The sequence below is a fragment of the Carassius carassius genome, chromosome 31, assembly GCF_963082965.1.
Source record: "Carassius carassius chromosome 31, fCarCar2.1, whole genome shotgun sequence".
NCBI classification, from domain to species: Eukaryota; Metazoa; Chordata; class Actinopteri; order Cypriniformes; family Cyprinidae; genus Carassius; species Carassius carassius.
The window spans coordinates 10,463,515-10,482,706 of record NC_081785.1 but is presented as its reverse complement, the minus strand read 5'-3'; the positions used below and the strand labels follow the sequence as shown (position 1 = coordinate 10,482,706).

Below are 19,192 nucleotides of genomic sequence, written 5' to 3'. Positions count from 1 at the left end.
AGCTTAAAGTAAAGCATGGTGCTAGCAACTCCAATATCGCATGTTCAGTTTTCAGGGAATGCTGATGAAATATATAAATTAGAAGTTACTTTGGATAAAATTTAATTTTTTTTTTTTAATTTTCACCTACTATAACTGCTTAATTGTGATTGGTTCATTATTTGAATCATTTATGCCCAACATATTCACACACACTCCCCCTGCATTTTCTGTTCCTACCAACAGGACGACAGCAGTGTTTTTTTGACCATGTTGTTGGGGGTCGTCTGGTTGACACTAGCTGGCCTCCAAAAAGAGCCCAGGACCAGATGTTACCGAAATGATCAACAACCAAAGCAACAATAGCTACAGGGGGAGGGAGAAAGCAGCATAAATTAATGGCTGATTTCTCTCACTTTGATGGAATTAGCGGCACTTCTTTTCTCAATGTGCCATGTGAATGTCCTTGCGTTAAACTTTTTTTTTTCTATTCTCTTTCTCCCTCTCTCTCTCTTTTCCCCTTTTCCCCCTTTTTGACAAGTAAGGCCACCCAGCAGAAAGCAACTGATGCAAAACCCCCAAGTAATCCCTGTGTTTATCTCTCCACTGTGGTAAGACTGAACACAGACCCCATTATCTCACGGATTTGAGCAAACTTTCATTTATTTGTTGGCCTTGGGTATTCTCTTTCTTCAACTTCGATGCCTGAGTTTAGGATCCCATGATTCCCCTATTCCAATGTAAATAGATTGGCATAGTGTCACAATGCATGTAGCTGAGGTACTGATTAGCTGACAGAGGGGAGGCCTGTTTGCAGGGGTGGGGGGACCCCAGTAGACATGTACATGTAAAAAGGTGCCTTCCAGGAGGGAGCACTGAGCACATACATATGTATATGTGATTGCATGAAGCTTCTCAAAATCTCCACACATCCAAATGGAAAAGGGCTACTTGGATTCCTGCCCCCATCTCTTGCTCTCAAACCAAAACTAATGGCGTTAAGTCAACTGCATCCAATTAAACAACTAAAATTGACGCAAATTGACAATTTCTTGTATATTTTCTCACAAAAATTATGATTTCTAGGCATTATATGCTTTGCAAAAAGACATGTAGATGACATGATTTAAAGGGATATTTCACCCAAAAATGAACATTATCACCATTAAATTTACCATTTATGTTGTCCCAAATGTGTACGACTTTCTTCTGTCGAACACAAAAAGATATCGTAAACAAATGTTGTTGTCTATACGATGTTGTTTTGGATATTGACTTTCATTGTATAGACAAAAATAGTTCTTCTAAAATATCTTTTTGTATTCCACAGAAGAATTTTCATGACAGGGTGAATTATCCCTTTGAATGGTCTTTTCAGAATTTAAATGTAATTAGTGTTTATTTATATGGTTTATCATAATATTATGTAGTACAAACATGTCTAAAAAATAATGCTAATGGAAACTTGATACAGATGCTTTTAACAGACATCTGAAAGCCAGCAGGTGTCAATCGTTTGCAGTTACAATAACTAACTACCATAAAATATGAGATATAGTAGATATTTAAACTAGTATTAACATAAGGTGGCAGTTCTGGCTACATCTATTTGAAATACAAGAGTTTTTGTAAGACATGAGTGTGTTAAAGACAGGCTGTGGCCATTTAAGAGTATCTCTGTTATCTCATCTACTTAGGACCGGCTCTACCTCTCTGTTTACATACTACAGGTGTGAAATTCTGGGGGGCTATCAGAGCTTGAGCAACATTCCATTTAGATTCACACTAAATCCTGAGATGCTGAAATGGCTACCTGTAGAGATGACAAATTAGCACAAGCAGCAAGGTCCCGTCAACACCTGCAGAATGTTTTTCTTACTAATATATGATTTGCTTTTATTTGCTTAATCCGTTTTCTGTGTAAACATATGAGCAAATGCTTGCGGAGGGTGAAACATCTGCTGGCCCCTGAGATTTACAAGCTTTCAGATGACTGTCAAAAGCATTAAAAAGTCACCATAAGGATTATTTGACAGAAAAACTGGATTGTGTTACCATAATATTACAGTGTATCATAAATAGTTTGAAGAATTTCTCAACCAGTTTTGTGCATACAATGATACTTTCACTGTATGGGGAAAAACACTGGGACATGTTCCACAGAATAAAGTCATAAAGGTCTGGAACAACATGAAGGAATTTTCATTTTTGGGTGAGTTATTCATTTAAGGCCAGAAGGTACAAGAGAGGAGGATTGTGGCAAGGCTTGGAATGAAGGAAAATGGGCTAGTTTAGTTCGGAGGTGCTACTCCCTCTGTGTTGTAGTCATTTCCCTCCTGCAGCGTGCCTTTGCATAATTTGCCCCTCCTCCTCTATTAGAGCGGTTGGCTCGTCTCCCTGGGCCATGTGTTAGAACAAATTTGAGCAGTGTCATATTGCACGTATTTCAACAAGGCCAATATGGGTCCCGCCCAATTTGCTTAATGAATTAAACTGAGGAGAGTAATGGATGTATCAACACCATTAGCCACCCTCCACACATCTGCATTGTGGATTCTGGCGTTTTCTTTTCTCCCCCCCCTAACCCTCTTATTTTTCCCCACTCTTTCTCTCTTCAGGTTTGCTTAAGGACAAACTGATAATGAGTCTCCTCCCTACAGTGACTGTAAAAGTCGCTTCCCTCGCTATCTTTCAGTGTGGCTAACAGCAGAACAATAGCATTTAAATGGTCATTTCCATTAGCTCAAATTAGCTGTTTTGGGTGTCGTTAGCGTGTTTTAGCTTGCTAAAGGTGGGCTGGGGAGAGAGGCAGTGTGCTGATAAGGTTTAGGTAGTACGTTACAGGAATGTGTAGCCTAGAGAGGCCCATACAAAGGGAAATGAACAACAACTGAGCTAGCATGGCAGGGCTGTTAGCACGTGAATGCCCTTAATAACAGGCCAACCCAGCGTCATTACACTTAATTGTAAAGTGTGTCAATCAGTTTCCATATGAAAAGGTCTATTAAACCTTTGGAGTCGATTAATGCGTATACGCGTTATGAGTCATTTTCTCCTGATAACCCCGAAAAGAACTTAAATTACACTTTCAGTTTTGATCGTACAGATAAGAGCAATACATCAATTGAATCTGTAAAGGGTCTACTTTTTTATATACAGACATAATAACAACAAAACTTTGTGCACTTATAAAATAAAGATAACAAACAAGGTGTGCTGTCTGCAGCCTTTGTCTCTACTGATTTTCATTTAAAAACGCATCATTAAAATGAACTTGTAAATTAACGAAGAGACATGAGAGATATATCTATAGAAAGCCTGACATGTCTACTTTTAAACTAAACAAGTGCTGTCGAAAACAAAAATTCTGTGATAAAGTAATCCGTATGAAAACAACGTGATGTCCGTTTTTCACGTCTCCCTTCATTATCTTCTAATGTGACCACGCCCCCGTGCTGAATGCTCTATTCAGATTCTGTTTCACTGAAGCGCGTGGTTTGAATACGCCCACACAACAGAAGACAACGTAGTGAAACTGTTCTTCAAGTTTTTTTATTTTACTATTTGCTTCGCGGTGAGAGGAATAAGACATAATTCACTCCAAAAAGATGTGATGTGAAAAGAGGATTTGAGATTTGGATTTCCTCAGAGAAAAAGAATGAAGCACTTTATTTAGCAGAGATCATAAACATGAGTGAGTTTCTTTTTATTTATTTATATACTTGTACTAGTTTTTTTTACTAGTTTTACTAGTTAGACTTTTTCCATAGACTTTTTCCAAACTATAATTCCTGACTAAATTTATAATCAAGTGAAATATTATGAATTTTCAATAACAATATACAATACTATACCATTCAAAAGCTTGATGTAAATAATATAAATGTAACAAATAAAAATAACTGTAACAAATGTAACAAACAATGCTGTTCTTTCAATTTATTCCCCCTAAAAAACCTGAAACAAATATTATCAACATTAATAATAATAATAATGATAATGATAATAATAAAACATTTTTTGTAGAAAATAAAATTGTTAAAAGGATTTGTAAAGTAATGATGCAAAGAATTCAGTTTGAAAGTCAGCTTTGATTTTTCCTAATAAATTTAACTGCACTCCCAAGTGAATAAATTATGTTGTTGGATAATTAAATATATTCTAAATAAACTACAAACATAAAAATATATAGATTTATTTTGTCCTCAGATTCTTTCTTGTAACTCCTTCTTCTCAGTGGCACAGATGACTGAATGGCTCATTATGCAGCTCATTATGTGGGCCTTTGTCTTCTCAGGTGTAAATCACAATGATATTCATGATAGTTGACGCCTACTCTCATATGACTTTTACCAACAAAAAGTGTCTTAGAAAATTTTAATCTATATATTGTTTTCTGTGAGTGAGTAAACAAGATGATTTTCACATCATTTAGGTCCCGGGAACCAATGTTCTGTATGTGTTTTATTGCCTTATTCAAGTGATTTAAAATTTTTAGTTTTTCCACTAACCACGCATAACTTTTTTTTTCTAAAAAACACGAATCACATATTATTATAGCCCAGTTTGTGCTGATTAAAGTGATATTAGACTTTACCCATTTAGATATTTATACGAAACTGAAAAAAACACAAATGTCAGAGCATGACAAAACTTCTCCAGGCCCCAAAAATACCCTTAGACTCCAAAGGGTTAATTCAGTGCATGACTGAAATTCAATTATGTTGTCAGGAGACAATTTGTAAACCAAATAATGATCAATTATGCAAACAGTCCATCGCATCCAAACGGTTTTGCTAAGTCTTTTTCTTGTAGACAACTTCTAGGAAAAATCTAATTGAATTGAATTCAAAACAAGTTTAACAACTACACATATCGAATGATTTTCAAAAGTGCAACTTGAAGAAATATTTTAACCATTAAATCTGTCAGTTTGTTCCCAAACCTAAATATGCGTTTCAAAGTAATTTTCATCTAAAAATAATGCATATGCTTGTGAAAAAGTGGGGTGTTGCGCTGTTGGGATGCAAGTTCAAATCAAATCCAGTCCCGTCTCCTCTCTACTGTCCTCTACATTAAAGACAAAAATCCCATCAAAATATAAAAAGACAGTCACGCACAACAGTGCCACAAAAACACAACAAAAAAAGCCCAGCAGATCATTGAGGTCTTGGCTGACAGAGAGCGACACTGTTTTTCCGCGCATATGGAGCCGCAGTGGCACCGCACTAGCTGCTTTTGGCTGGGTCTTACTGGAATGGCAGTCAAAGAAGGGGGAGAGATGAAAAGGCCTCAAGATGCTTCAATAAGGGGAGATTATAATAAGCGCCATCATTGTGCCCCTTTTGAAAATGTTAATCAGGCATATCACTGCCTGCCTGCAATGCCACATGTAGCAGCGTTTAACTTAACTTCACACCAACAATTTAGAGGACAGCAAGGCCACTGCAAAACACATGGGGGGTGGGGATGAAAGAATAGAGGGAAAAGGAAAACAAACAGGGACGGAGAGGGAGCACTACAAAGGCGACTCGCCATAATTTCTGTGTTGTTATAAAAATCTAAATTACATGTCTCTCAATGCAGGCCGTATCTCCTGCAACCAACAAACCCTTCCCCCCGACACCCCCCTCCACAGACACTATCCACCCAGTGCGTTTTATCTTAAGATTCTCAGACAATGCCTGGAGGATCCCCTTCTCTAATCTTCCCTAAAATCCCCTTTCATCCAACTGTTAAAGAATGTTTGAAAGCCTGACACCAGACCAAAAAAAAAACCCCTCTTCACATCTGGGAAAAGCTTTCGGAGGGTGGGCTTGCTGGTTGGGGGTTCGGATGCAAAGTCATTTCAACTTAACTAATTTAATTGTTTTTGCCTCTCGAAAACTCAAACGGCCTCAGAAATGAAAAAGGTCTAATGTGAGGCATTTACCTTCTTGCTTACAGCGACCACTGCAACAAACTGGACTAATGCTTTTTTCTTCCTCAAGGAGAAATAACACTCATTTTGTTTAATACAAGAGTAGTGCCAATGTCTCACAACATGCATTAATTGAAGCTAAAGATCTAACCTGTTAATATTAGGTAGTGAGAATACATGACTTCACAAAGGCGATCTACTGTGCGTGCGTAACGGTCCTTTGAGAATTAAAACCAGCGGGAAGAACAAAGGCCGCAAAAGCCAGCAGCTGAAAATTGACCATTCTGATGTTAACCAGCTCTTGAAGTTGAGCACATAGTCCAGCACTAAACATGAATAGGCGGTCACCTCCTGATCCAGCGCCGGCCTTTGGTCTAGCCGATAAAAGCCATCCTTATGAGCCAAATTCCTGCGTTTGTCTCCAGGCTTACTTTTCCACTACTCATGGCGCACGCTTAGCAGGAAGGCTAAATGAGGTCTTTGGTCTTTAAAATTAGAGTGGACAAGCTACCGAACTAGCATGCAAATCCCATGGAGGAGAAAGAATAGGACAGAGGGAGAAGAGGGGAAAAAAAAGAGAATTGAAAGAGAGACAACAGAAGAAAGAGAACAGCAGAGAGGGAGAAAAAAAAGAGTTTGCGATTACGCCGATAGAACTCGATGCGTGCCGATTGCGAGAGACATCACAAAACCCGTCTCGTCCCCAGAATCAGAGCAAGTATTATGCTCTAAACACTTTTTCTTCTCTTACTGTGGAAAGATTATACTGGTTATCCTATTAATGCAGCTGAAATGCCATTCTAGTGTCTTTAAGCTCTTGCATAGGAGGTCAAGAGGACTATGCCACCGCTTACAAGCATAGTGTGGATGTAATCTTCCCAAAGTTACAATAATTAATGTTAAGCTTCTTTAGCAATACGTTTCTGAAAGAACTTGCTTGATAATATACTTAAAGCTGTGTTAGCTGTTAGCTGTTGTCTGGGCTCGGAGACCATTTCCCAATGCGACTCACGTAGCCAAGCTTAAATCTTTAGTCAAACTAAGGGGCTGGTTACAAGCATGTTGCCTTAGCCACACAAGCAATTCCATTTCAGTCTTGGAGGAGCTGAGATCTATAAACGCAGACACTCAAGCAATTATTTCTGCATGGCCAGCACTGCCTTAAAAATGGGCACGGAAAATTAATGTGGAAAAACTGAGGGAGGAAATGCGAAAAAAAGACGTTTTGACACTAAAATATAAAAAGATGCACATATGTTAAGAAGCCCAGAAGAGTACGACCACGTCCTCGAGAATAAAACAAGTATAACGGGCCTCTTCTGACACTGCCGTACGTCTGTTTTTCCGGCACTCTTCTGTAAACTGCATTAAGCTGATGATATCCGTCTTGTATGAATGTCTGTGACCGCGGTGGAGATAAAGAGAACAGATTAGCATGCAATAAAACCTGTGTCAATCTTATCAGACTCAAGTGCAATTTTTAAACACGTTAATCTCACCTAAAACTCATTCTTTTCCTCTGTGCTTTTTTTTTTAAAATCTCTTATCGAGAACTCTGTAGGTGTGTGGGTTTTAGAGCGCCTTTAAATGCCATTATTTTCATAATTGCGTCCATTGTTGCAGGATATAAAGCAATTTGAAAATCATATGTGTGCATAAATGCATGCTGAGCAGATGTCAGGGAGATGCATTCAGAGGGTTGCTGAATATCAAAAGCCGTGCAGATAACATTTACACACATTTCAAAGCTGCATGCAGAAAAAATTGAATTCGGGATGGTATTGTGCTCAGAAAGAATGGCGATCGTGCGAATAGCTCTCCTCTCGCTTTTGATTTCATGAAATGTTCAAAATTGATATGTTTAGAAAATGGGTGACAATAACATATTTAGACATAATTCTGTGGATGTGGCTAACTGAGGTAATGGTTGAGCTGCTGGCAAGTGTATGTGTGTGTGAAGGGCATTGCTCTCTCTGGTGTGGGAATAACAAGTTCATTAGGCAGGAGCCACCGCAGGCCTCTGCGTTCCGTTTACGGCCTCCTAGCCCATCAGCAGCCGCATCATTAGGGCTCTGCCATAATTAAGAGCTGTTAGAAAGTGAATTCTCCAACTGCAGATTAGAAAATTAAACTATTTACTGATTACATATTAATAGAAGACAACAATGGCAGTCGCCATAAGCTTGGAAGGCAACCAAGGAATACATCTGTGTACTTAATTACCATAAACAATGGCTGCATGGAAATAGACTTTTATACGCATTCCCTTCTGTAATACGCCTGATATCAGAAGACACTTGACAATTCGTGTTCAATTATCTTCATTCTTTAATGTGCTGTGAACTGCACACAGTAAATAAATTAACCAGCCCAATTACTGTGAATTCATCTGGGAAACAAACACATAAAAACAGCAGACTAAGGCAGAGCGTATAATGAGAGGGGGAGGGAGGTATAAGGGATCATGAGTATATGAGTTAATACAGTTTTTATATGTATATAAATCTAAATTTATGTGTGTGCATACATACAGATTTTCATAAATGTTCATTTAACTTTTACTTATGACTTGAGACTTGGGAAGTAATGGCCTAATGGTTAGAGATTCGGATTTGCAATCTAAAGGTTGCGAGTTTGAGTCTTGGGCCGGCAGGAATTGTTGGTGGGGGGAGTGAATGTACAGCGCTCTCTCTACCCTCAATACCATGACTGAGGTGCCCTTGAGCAAGGCACCGAACCCCCAAACTGCTATTAAGTAAAGATCATGTTCCATAAAGATATTTAGTAAATTGTATCAATACAACTAAATTTTTGATTAGTAATGTGCATTACTAAGAACTTCATTTGGACTTTAAAGGTGATTTTCTCAGTATGTAGATTTTTTTGCACCCTCAGATTCCAAATTTTCAAATAGTTACATCTCGGCCAAATATTTTCTGATCCTAATAAACCATACATCAATGGAAAACTTATTTATTCATGATGTATAATTTGGTTTTGTGGTCCAGGGTCACATATGAATATATCATTATATTTATCTGAATAATTTCTAGTGACATAAAAAAGAATTACATGCTGAAAAAAAGTTAATCAAAAGAGAAAAATGCAGAAAAAAAAAATCCTTGGGAAATTACTATATATAATACTTATTTATAATACTTCAACTAATTTAGTGCAACACAGTTTAGCATGATTATATTCAATATGTGTATTCTGAGCATATATGACATTGTTTGTTTTGTGTATATTTAGCTGTTGCAGACTATGTTGACAGAGTCGTGAATTCACCTGTTTGCAGTGCTGAAATGCGTGCACTAGCTCAGACAGGTAAGCACATTAAGGTGAGACTCGTACATGGGGTCTGGTGTGTAACTGTGCCTCTTATTTCCGTGTGTGAGTGTGAAAATCTTGCAGAAATGCCTGGTTTGGTTCTCCACCTTCTAGGGCATTCAAGCCATTTATCATTCAGAGTGAGAAAAAACCCCTTCAAACGGACACAGCAGCTTTGACTTCAACAGGGTCCAAGTGAGTGTGAAGAGAGAGAGCGATGAATGGAAGGTTGGGCAAACACAAAACTGTGATAGTCACGATATCGTCCTCAATGTGATGGAGAAGCATAAAAATTCAACCGTTTACTTTCCCCACCTTTTTTCAACCCCGGCGTCCCGACGCTGCCCTTATGAGAAACGATTGTTTTGTATCAGCATCTGGATGGAAGGAAGCTTTTCTTAAATTTTGGTTATTGAGGCGCTGGAGTCTCAGAACGGAGCTCTGTGTTTAACAAAGGCTCAGCAGCCCTTCTTCCCTGCTATACACACCTGAAAGATCACCCCACAATCTTTCATATGTGTATACTGTATGTGAGGAGAAGAGAGAGCGATAGAGGGAGAGAGAGAGAGAAAGAGAGAGAGAGAGAGGGAGGAGGAGAGCATGTATCTATTATTATGTGTCTTACATTATTTCAACATTTTCTTTTCGGTCCAGCCCCCAAACAGCAGCCCTCCACTTTTCTCTTCCTCCCCTCTTCACCCTTTACCCCTCTGCCGTATCCCCCTCTCTCCCTCCTTCTCTCTCTCTCTCTCTTCTACAGCATATCATTGAAGGCCAGATATGGGGTTCTGTTGCGCATGGCTGCATGGTGCTGTTCAATAGTGGCTGGCTGGCGGACGCTATCAGCACTAGTTATCAGCTCCCATGAAGGCTCTCTTATCACGGCGGCCCAGAGAGCCTCCCTGCATCCTCACCGCCCCTTTTCATATCCCCGCTGCCGCCCCAACATCCCGGCTTCAAAGATTCACACTTCCCAAACTCCATAAGAGTTTGTGAACGCTCAATTTGCCAAAACTGTTTACAGTGTAATTGGGCGGCGTACCTGTGTCCATGAGATAGCGCAGACGCTTCTCCACGCGCGAGGCCCGTGTGTCGATCTGCCTCTGCTCGCTCTCCAGCGCCGCCAGTTCTCCCACAACGTACTGACTCGTGTCTTTGAACGCTTTCTGCTGGGAAAGTACAAACGAGAGGAAGGGGGAATGATGAGACGTTAGAAATGAAGCATTACATCCAGGGTTTATACAGCTTTTTAATACCAGGGGAACAGTGGTCATAATGGACTTGTGAATATTGTTTTAATTAATTAAGCAAATGAAAGCTCTTTTTTTCCCCTGGTCTCTATGGAAATGATGTATTGCTGTCAATTTTAAAAGTGGTAAAAATTATTAAAAAACATTCCCAAAGACTAATTACTGAGATGAGGTGATAATGAAATAATAATAATAACAATAATAATAATAAAAAAGATTTATTATTTGAAAATAATAAATATAATAATTTAAAAAATATATAATAAATGTGTTATATTAATATACAATATAATTCTGGTAAAAATAATATTTAAAAATTATAAAACAAGAAATACTCAGAGCTACTGTATCATATTTGTTGAGTATTTTTAAAGATTTATTTATTTTCATTATTCTGCCTTAATTTCTGGCGTAATAATATCTGTTTTGCAGTTACGGATGGTAAATTCAAATGCTGACGTTTGACTACATGCCTAAAATTTAACACATACAAATAAAATGCTACTATGTTTGACAATCTATTTATTTAATTTATTAATTGCTTAATTCCTGGCATTGTAATATCGAATTATGGTTTACAGCTTCAAATGTTTAGGTTTGGCTACATGCGTGAATTTATCAGATTAAACATTTTCATACATGTGAATAAAATGTAAAATAAAATAAGAAACAACTGAGAACTAATGTATATTCTTGATGATTTATTTTCTGTCATTTTCATATTTATTGTCTTTTATAATTCCAGGCATTCATAATTCTTTACCACAGTTACGGACTGAAGCTTTAAATGCTAAGGTCTGACTTCACACATAAAGCCTCGGGGCGCAGGGTGCGTTTACACACCAATATAAACAAGCTAAATGACCTCAGAGAGAATCGAGTATTACAGCAGTCTGGAGACTGACACACAGAGAGGCAAAATTGAAATATGTGGGAGAGGTGGGTCAGTGCCTAAGGCCCTATCAGCAGGGACCTAAGAGATCAACTCGTGCTCAGATTCACTCATGTGCACATTTGAAAACACACTCCTTTTCCCGCTCACATATGGCCCTGGTGGCAGCAGTACCCTCTGGCTCATGGGAAACACTGGAGTGAGGGATGAGACAGTGATTAGGGAGAAATAGAGTAATTAATCTGCACGCTTGTTTCTAAGTGTGTGATAGTGACAAGCACTCCCACCCCCTCTTTATTCCACTCGTTTATCGCCCTCCTCTGTCCTATCCTCTTTCCTACTATTCAGAGATAGAGGGGGAGAGGGAAAAGAGTGCTAATTTAAATTCACATTGCTGCAAAATATATATATATTTTTAGTGCTGATGCACCGTATTTCATAATAGGAACTAGGAAAATATGGAATACTTTTTTTTCCCTTTCAAACAGCACTTTTTCTGCCTGAGTCCTCCTGCTGTCCATCAAACTCCACCTTCCTCTTCCTCGCTGCTCTATCAAATACTTCTCCCACAAATCAATTTTACACATGATCAGCCCCCTCCTCTCTGCTCTCGCCTCTCTGCCATAATTAGGTGTTGAAATTTCCATATATATTATATTAATGCAAACATAATTCGCTGGGTAATTCAGCTTGAGCTGGGTAATGGGCAAGTTCAACACCCATTAACCCCTAGACAGAGAAGGGCAAAGCTGGTCTCTTCTGACCTTCCCTCTCTCTTTCTATCTCTCTACATACCTCACTCTTCCCAAGGTATGTACCCCTGTGCTCTGGCCCTATATATGGTACTGCAATTATGAAAATGTCATTAGATCAGCCTGCATGGAGAGAATGAATGAAGATGGGACAAGAAAAGATAATTATATCATTCTAAACTATTAGCTATTTTAATTATTATTTTTATACACACACACCCACACACAGATGTGAATGACTGTGTGCAGGTTTGATGTCCAAACTCTACCTGGTGTCACAGACAACATCAGTACAGACAGCTCTGACAGAGAATTTAAATATTCATTAAGTACTTCATCTTCAGTTGGCTTTCGTCCTTCGGTCTCTGTCAGAGCTCCTCTCTCCTCGGCTGCCCGCTTTAGATCATCAGGCACTGATCTCTGCCTTTTGACCTCTGAAACGAGAGAGAGCGATATTAAAAGTTGATAAGAGTTCATTCTCACCTGGGCACGATCAAAAAATGACTATAGATGAATATGAAGACACTTTTTCTTTATCAAATGAACTTTTCAACCAATCAGACAAATCTGACATCTCCATTAAACAAATCACAAAGTGTACAGAAACACCTTATACAGCAGTTATCAAATTGTTGGTATTCTTGAGACACTTCAGTACCACCTTCACATTAAGCTAAATTAGCAGACTTGAAAAACAAGCCTGTGTGCAACAGGCTCGGCCATCTTTACACATGATTACAGAACTGTTCCACAATGTAAAAACATGAATGAGGTCAAATGGAGGAAGTGACATCAATAAAAGTAAAGGACCTCACCTGGCCTGGTTTCTATGTATTGGCTGAATGATTTGAGCTGTGTTTTCCTGACAGCAGACTCCTTGTGGAAGACAACGGGACTACGCAGACGGTCTGAAGCCCTGCGGAGATGCTCTGCGTGCATTTCATCGACATTATTCTATAAAAAAGTAAAAAAGAGTTAGGATGAGGGAGAAGAGTAAAAGAGAAGTTAACTTAAAAGTACAGTAGAGCAGAGTCATTTGAATAAAAGTTGCTTCTGATGCCGGTCGACATTAAAGCAAAGAACAAATTAGACACACACGGTCAAGAAATGTGTGAGGATGGAGCACCGCGTCTGAAGAACGTCCGAGAAAAGGTTCTGCAGCATTTGGTACATTTCCGAGTGCCACATTAACTCACAAGCACAAAGGGAATAAGGCAATTAAGTCTACTTTCAACAAAACCTGAGCCAGAAAATGTATTCAGATTATGCAAATTAAAAGCACTATTGTCTTGCAAGCGAACACGTGTTAGCAGCTTCTCACTGCGGCTTCCAATCACCTCGATATTGAAATGTGTTATTATGTGCTGGGCCCAATAAGCCAAGCAGACTGGAAAGCGAAACGGCAGCGCTCAGAATAACATTTCCAACGTCAATAATAATAGGAAACGTTTAATAAAGTTTGCAATTAGCGAACACGTTCCACTGCTTGAGACTGAGAGGGAGAAACATTGTTAGCGCAGACGCTAGATCACTGGTGTGTGTACGGAAACTGCACAGCTAATAAAGACAAGCGCGTACAAACAGACACACATACCGCCTCTGGCCTGTTTATTCTTAAATTATAACTTTTGAAAACAAAGCTGCAATTAGCGTGTCCCTAGAGAACTACAAATTTAGCCTGTTCTCAGAGACATTCAGCATCTGCATGTGTGAATATTAAGTAATAGCTGTTTATCCAACCAATCCAACATGTTTAAAGGAACAGTATGAACTGTAAAAAGCCCTATTTTGTAGCTTCTCTTCAGTGAACAAAGAACAACACTTAAACAGCATTTATTAATATTAGTTAATCTCAACATTTTACTTACCAAAAAAACATTTTTAATGTCAAAAGTTGTCCGTTGACAGTTAAAGCACTGTGAACTAACATGAACAAACATTTAAAATAAAAACATTAGCAAATAAATAAATTGTATTTATATAAATAAAAATAAAAAATATAAAATAAAAAATAGGTAAATAAATGCTGTAAAAATATATTTCTTATTGTTAGTTTGACTAAAAGTCACACTACATGACATTTTTACCCTTAAAACTTAACCCCCCTACCACACATAAAACCAAAATCAATTTGAAGTTAAAAAACAAAAATGCTTATCATATAATAGATCGATTTAAAGAAAAAAAATTAGTAACAGAAACTATTAGTCAGAAATGGGGGGGGGGGGCAAAACAATAAATGAGGAATACATAATTGACTCACTTATAAAACATCAAGTTGGCAATATGAGGGTGAAAAAATATAATTTCATCTTAAATCCACCCCTTTAAGTAGAGCATGCACCGCAGAAAAACGAAACGAAAAGGCGTGAGTGTGTTATGTGTTAAAACGACACATTCAACAGCCTGGATCTCTAGAGACAGCTCAACAAAGCCCTTTAACCCCATCTGATTCCTCTCATGTTAAAGTCCAAAGAAAACAAACAGGATTCAAACCCAAACCCTGCTAGAATCCTCGTTCCCCGGAGGACCAGAGGCCTCCAACCTTCGCTAACAACCCCTTCCTTGAAACACCTGCCCCCACGGCCCCTCGGTACCCCTGGCTGGGGCAGATATCAGGGCTATCCCCACATCGCGATCGGTGCTTTTTAATCTGTTATCGTCCCAATCATTATTGTGCTGGTGGGTATTATTTTGGCAGAGGTGTGTGTGCGTTTCTGGGATGCGTGACTAATGTTGCGGTCTGCTGCTCATTGCAGGCGGTTATCGTGTGCCACCATGGCAGCAGGCTCACAGTGCATAGAGACAATTGCTAATGAGATATAACCGGGAGCACTGGGGGACTGCAATGTGTGTGCTGGGGCGGGAGGGGGACCACACTGTCCCACACCGTTCAACTATGGCCTCAAGAAAGAATCTTCCAGGGATGGAGCAGTTGATTCAGATTTTGTAAGAGTAAACGGTACCACAACATCAGACATTGAGAGAGAGAGAGAATTTGATCCTAATGTGTTTGTCTTGATACACTAACTTGTTTAGTCATACAAGTTCCAATAGAGAAGAGTTGAAGGTGAGAGAAGAAAAGAGAGATGGAGAACTGCTCGCTATTTAAAACCCCACTAACCACTGGGGCTCAGAGCTGCAGTGCTCATAACCCTGCTGATCCTCCCCTGGGCTTTGGCCTGTTGTGCAGGCCTGCAGGTTTATACACAGAGAGAACAAGTCCCTCATTACTAAAAGCCATTTCATAATGAAGACATCCTATAAATTACGGTTAAATTATCAACTCACTTATAGTAACTATGATTGCAGTTGTATTGTTAGTCAAATACAACTGCCAGCTCTTGACAATAGTGTTCTTTTTTTTATTAGTGTTCATTACCATTTAAAAGTTTAGGGGCAGCAAGATAAAAAAATAAAATAAAAAATAAAATACTTTTTCAACAAGGGCAAATTAAATGGTATCCACCACAGTCATAAATTAAACTTTAAAATACATTAAAAGAAAAATGTAATTGTAATATAAATGGTAAAAATATGTCACCGTTTTAAATAAATGCAGCTTTTGTGAATGTAACAGACTTTTCAAAAGACTTTAATAAAATTCACTGACCCCAACTTTTGAACAGTAGTGCAGATGAAGGAAAATGCAGAAAATGTATTTTTTTCTCATGGCAGTTGTTAATAATAAATTGTGTGTATGTTGTGTGTGATTAAATTGTGTGTATAAATTATGCTATTATTACGTAATTATTACCAATAATATAATTAGGTAGATATTATTCTTCTCTGACCCAAATGAATCGCTTTTTGAGCAACAATTAAGCATCACCTTTATCAGCTCTTTTAATCGTTTTCTGGAATCTAACCTATTTGTGGCTAGTCCTTGGGAAATCTCAGCCGATCATTTCACACCTGCTGCAGTATGAATGAGACCTGTCGACCCAAACGTCACGACCCAAACATCACTGCAGTTATTGTGCATCAAAGAACCTGCTAACATCTGCTCACAGGAAACCCCCTCTGTCAGCAGAGAGAAAGAGAGAGAGCGAGAAAGGGCTGAACAGGTGGGGGAAGGTAGTGGCCACCGTCTCTGAACATGCCCTGCAGTCACCACCTGGGGGCTCTGAATACAACTGCCAGATATGAGGTCATCACACACACACACACACACCAAGCAGTCAACAGTACACAGGTATGCATGTTCTTACACACACAACGCTGGTATTTAATAAACACAGCAAATCAATCCAATGCATGTCAGCCTCGTAAGTCACACACTGCTGTCGATACTTCCGAAGCTCTCTGTCAGAAAAGGTCAGGTGTGACATGAGGTAATGACTATAATGTCGTTCTGACTTGTTCATGTGTTCCAGCTTAATAGATATAAAAACAGGATGTTCCTCAGAAGAATGATAACAAGAGACAGTGAATAAAAGAAAAACACTAAAGTGTTCTGGGTGGTTGTTGACAAGCCACATGTCTCTAAGATATTCTGGTCTTTAAAAATGGCTTGGGTCCCAACTTCAATGTAGAGTTATGGTAGGTACGATTACAACTGGTCAGAGCTGGTGGTTGTAAATGTGGCTACCTGCAGGCCGCCCGATTCAGGGCTGAGGGGTGAAGTACTGGATGCTGTCAGCGATGAGGAAGATGATGAAGAGGAAGGAGAGCTGCCACCCTGTGGGCGAATCTCTGTGAGCTTCTTGAGCTTCAGATCCACATGTCTGCTGTTCATCACACCTAGATAAAGAGAGAGAAAGGAAGAGAGGAAGCCTTATATGCAGCAGACCACTCGTCTCTAACACGCAGATAAGCAGAGGACATGACAATGTTTGCCCTTAAGCAAACCGGCCCTCTCAACCTCATACACACTTACATATACACACACACTGGAGAGATAGCAAGATGCTGAGAGCACAACACACCTGGAATGTCTCCCTTGACACTCACATACACCTCATGTGAATTAAAAGAAAGAGAGAAAGGTGAGTTCAACTTTAATGAGTTTGTTGTTTCCAATGCTCCCTTGATTTTTCTGTTTTTCTATTGGCTGCTCTCTATAGAAGTATATAATACATAATATATACCACTGTTCAAAAGTCCCCTATGCTTACCAAGCCTGCATTTATTTGATAAAGTAAATGTTGTTGTAAAGTTATACATATTTTTACTCCTCTTTAAAAAAAAAAATCTTACTGACCCCAAACTTTTGAAAAGTAGTGTATATAATTTTCAATCAATATTCATTTATTCATAATAAATGTTTTTATTTCATTTTAATTTTTTTCATTATTTTGTAATATTTTTTTTTTATTACTAAATGTATTTCTATTATTATTATTATTTGTACATTTTTCTCTTGAAAAAAAAAAAGAAATGAAAAGAGGAAACACTACAATTTGCTTTAAGATAAAAAACAAGACAAAAAAATAAAAATAAAAATGCATGGCATTTGTGAGCCTCTCTATTCACCACAATGAAATTTGTACTGTACTGTTTGTGAATTAATCCTCTCAGAAATTATACAGTCCTGTGTATTTCCATACAAGCTTCCTCACAGTTTCAACTGCATACTTAAAAAAAATATCATCTTTCTCTTTAAATGAACAATGACTTCTAATTTTCTCCCTCCAAAAGCAAACTTGTCTTTCAAATGTGTTGGTGTCTTTTTTCTTTTATGTCTTTTTTAAGTCTTTCTCTAATAACCTTTGACTAGCAGGTTTAGCCTTGCCCTCTCTCTCACTCTCTTTCTCTCATCTGGGCTAGAGATGAAAGTGAGGTGAGGAAGCTTTTCATGTGGGTCCTGTTCTCGTCTCCCAGCATCCCTTTCTCTCCCTAAAAAAAAAAACCACCAGAGGATTCATTTATCAGGTCTCAGCACAACCTGGATAAAGGTGCAGGTGTGTGTATTGACCAAAAGTTTGCCCAAACACAAGAACCACATCCTCAACTAATTAAAGTGTGCACCATGATGGATGTCTATAATGATCTTTTGTGTTTAGATCAGTTAAGTTTTCTCCCCTGCAGTCCATTTTTGTTGTTAAGACACATTAACAAAAGTCCACTGTGCCAAGGAGAAAAGTATGACTCTTTAAGAGCTGAAATATGCTAAAAAACTATTCTTCATTATGACACATTTTCATTTCATTAAGTTAGAGAAAAGGATTTTGTCTGTGAAAATGCACAGACCTTCTTTTCACAATAACAGACAAAAACACAAACCAAACAATGAAACAAACAACGCAGATACTGCACACAAGTAAACAAAAGAGAAAGAATAATTCAGGTTTCCTCAAGATATATCTCATATTACTTTCTCAGCAAGACAAAAAACTAATTATTTACTTCACATCTCTTCAGAAGATATAATTGTGCTTGTCTTGACAATATGTTCAAATACTCTTTAATTAAACACAAAGGCACAAAACATAAAAAAAAGAATTTCTCAAAAACAGAAATAAAATGTTATTAACAGGCATAAAACTTTCTTAAGAAAAAGACAAGCTTATTTTTTTTTCTTAATGTTATATTGAATTAAAAGATAAATGAATTCTAAAAGGTGGTTAAAATAGAAAGTTATGCCATTGGGCACAATAAATAAAAACAAAATTATAGTAAAAAAAAAACAAAACAAAAAAAACACATCTGATGTACTTGTTCATAAGGATGCGCAATTTGGCCAAACCTTTGTGAATATATTAATAGGACATTAATATTATAATTATTAAAATATTAAACAAAACAATAAATATTACTACTGTGATTTCATTGCAATTCCATTATTTCACTGTAAAATTACAACAGAAATATTTCTAAAGACTTCCTAAACACTTTGGTTTATAATCATTCCTTACAGGGCTGCACGATAAATCACATGCAATGTTTAATACGCATCTTGTCAGTAAAGCTGGTTCTGTAATCAGTGGTAAATCTCCATCACCTGCGCGCTTTCACATGCAGCAGCATTAATTACACCGAGCCGTTGTTCACTGACAACCTGTGCAAAACATGCGCAAAATATGATCATGGTTTTGTCACTTGTCAGTGAACAACGGCTCTGTGTAGT

General features: G+C 38.1%; 1 protein-coding gene across 1 annotated transcript in view; it reads right to left on the bottom strand.

Annotated features, from left to right (window-relative positions):
• LOC132111516 (EH domain-binding protein 1-like) overlaps window positions 1–19,192 on the bottom strand; it is a 126,187-nt gene that overhangs the window by 19,503 nt on the left and 87,492 nt on the right. The window contains exons 19-22 of the mRNA XM_059518889.1: window positions 16,715–16,866; window positions 12,939–13,077; window positions 12,457–12,557; window positions 10,272–10,398 (exon numbers count right to left, since the gene is read on the bottom strand). Coding sequence (XP_059374872.1) covers window positions 10,272–10,398; window positions 12,457–12,557; window positions 12,939–13,077; window positions 16,715–16,866 — 519 coding nt within the window. The remainder of the gene's footprint in view (window positions 1–10,271; window positions 10,399–12,456; window positions 12,558–12,938; window positions 13,078–16,714; window positions 16,867–19,192) is intronic.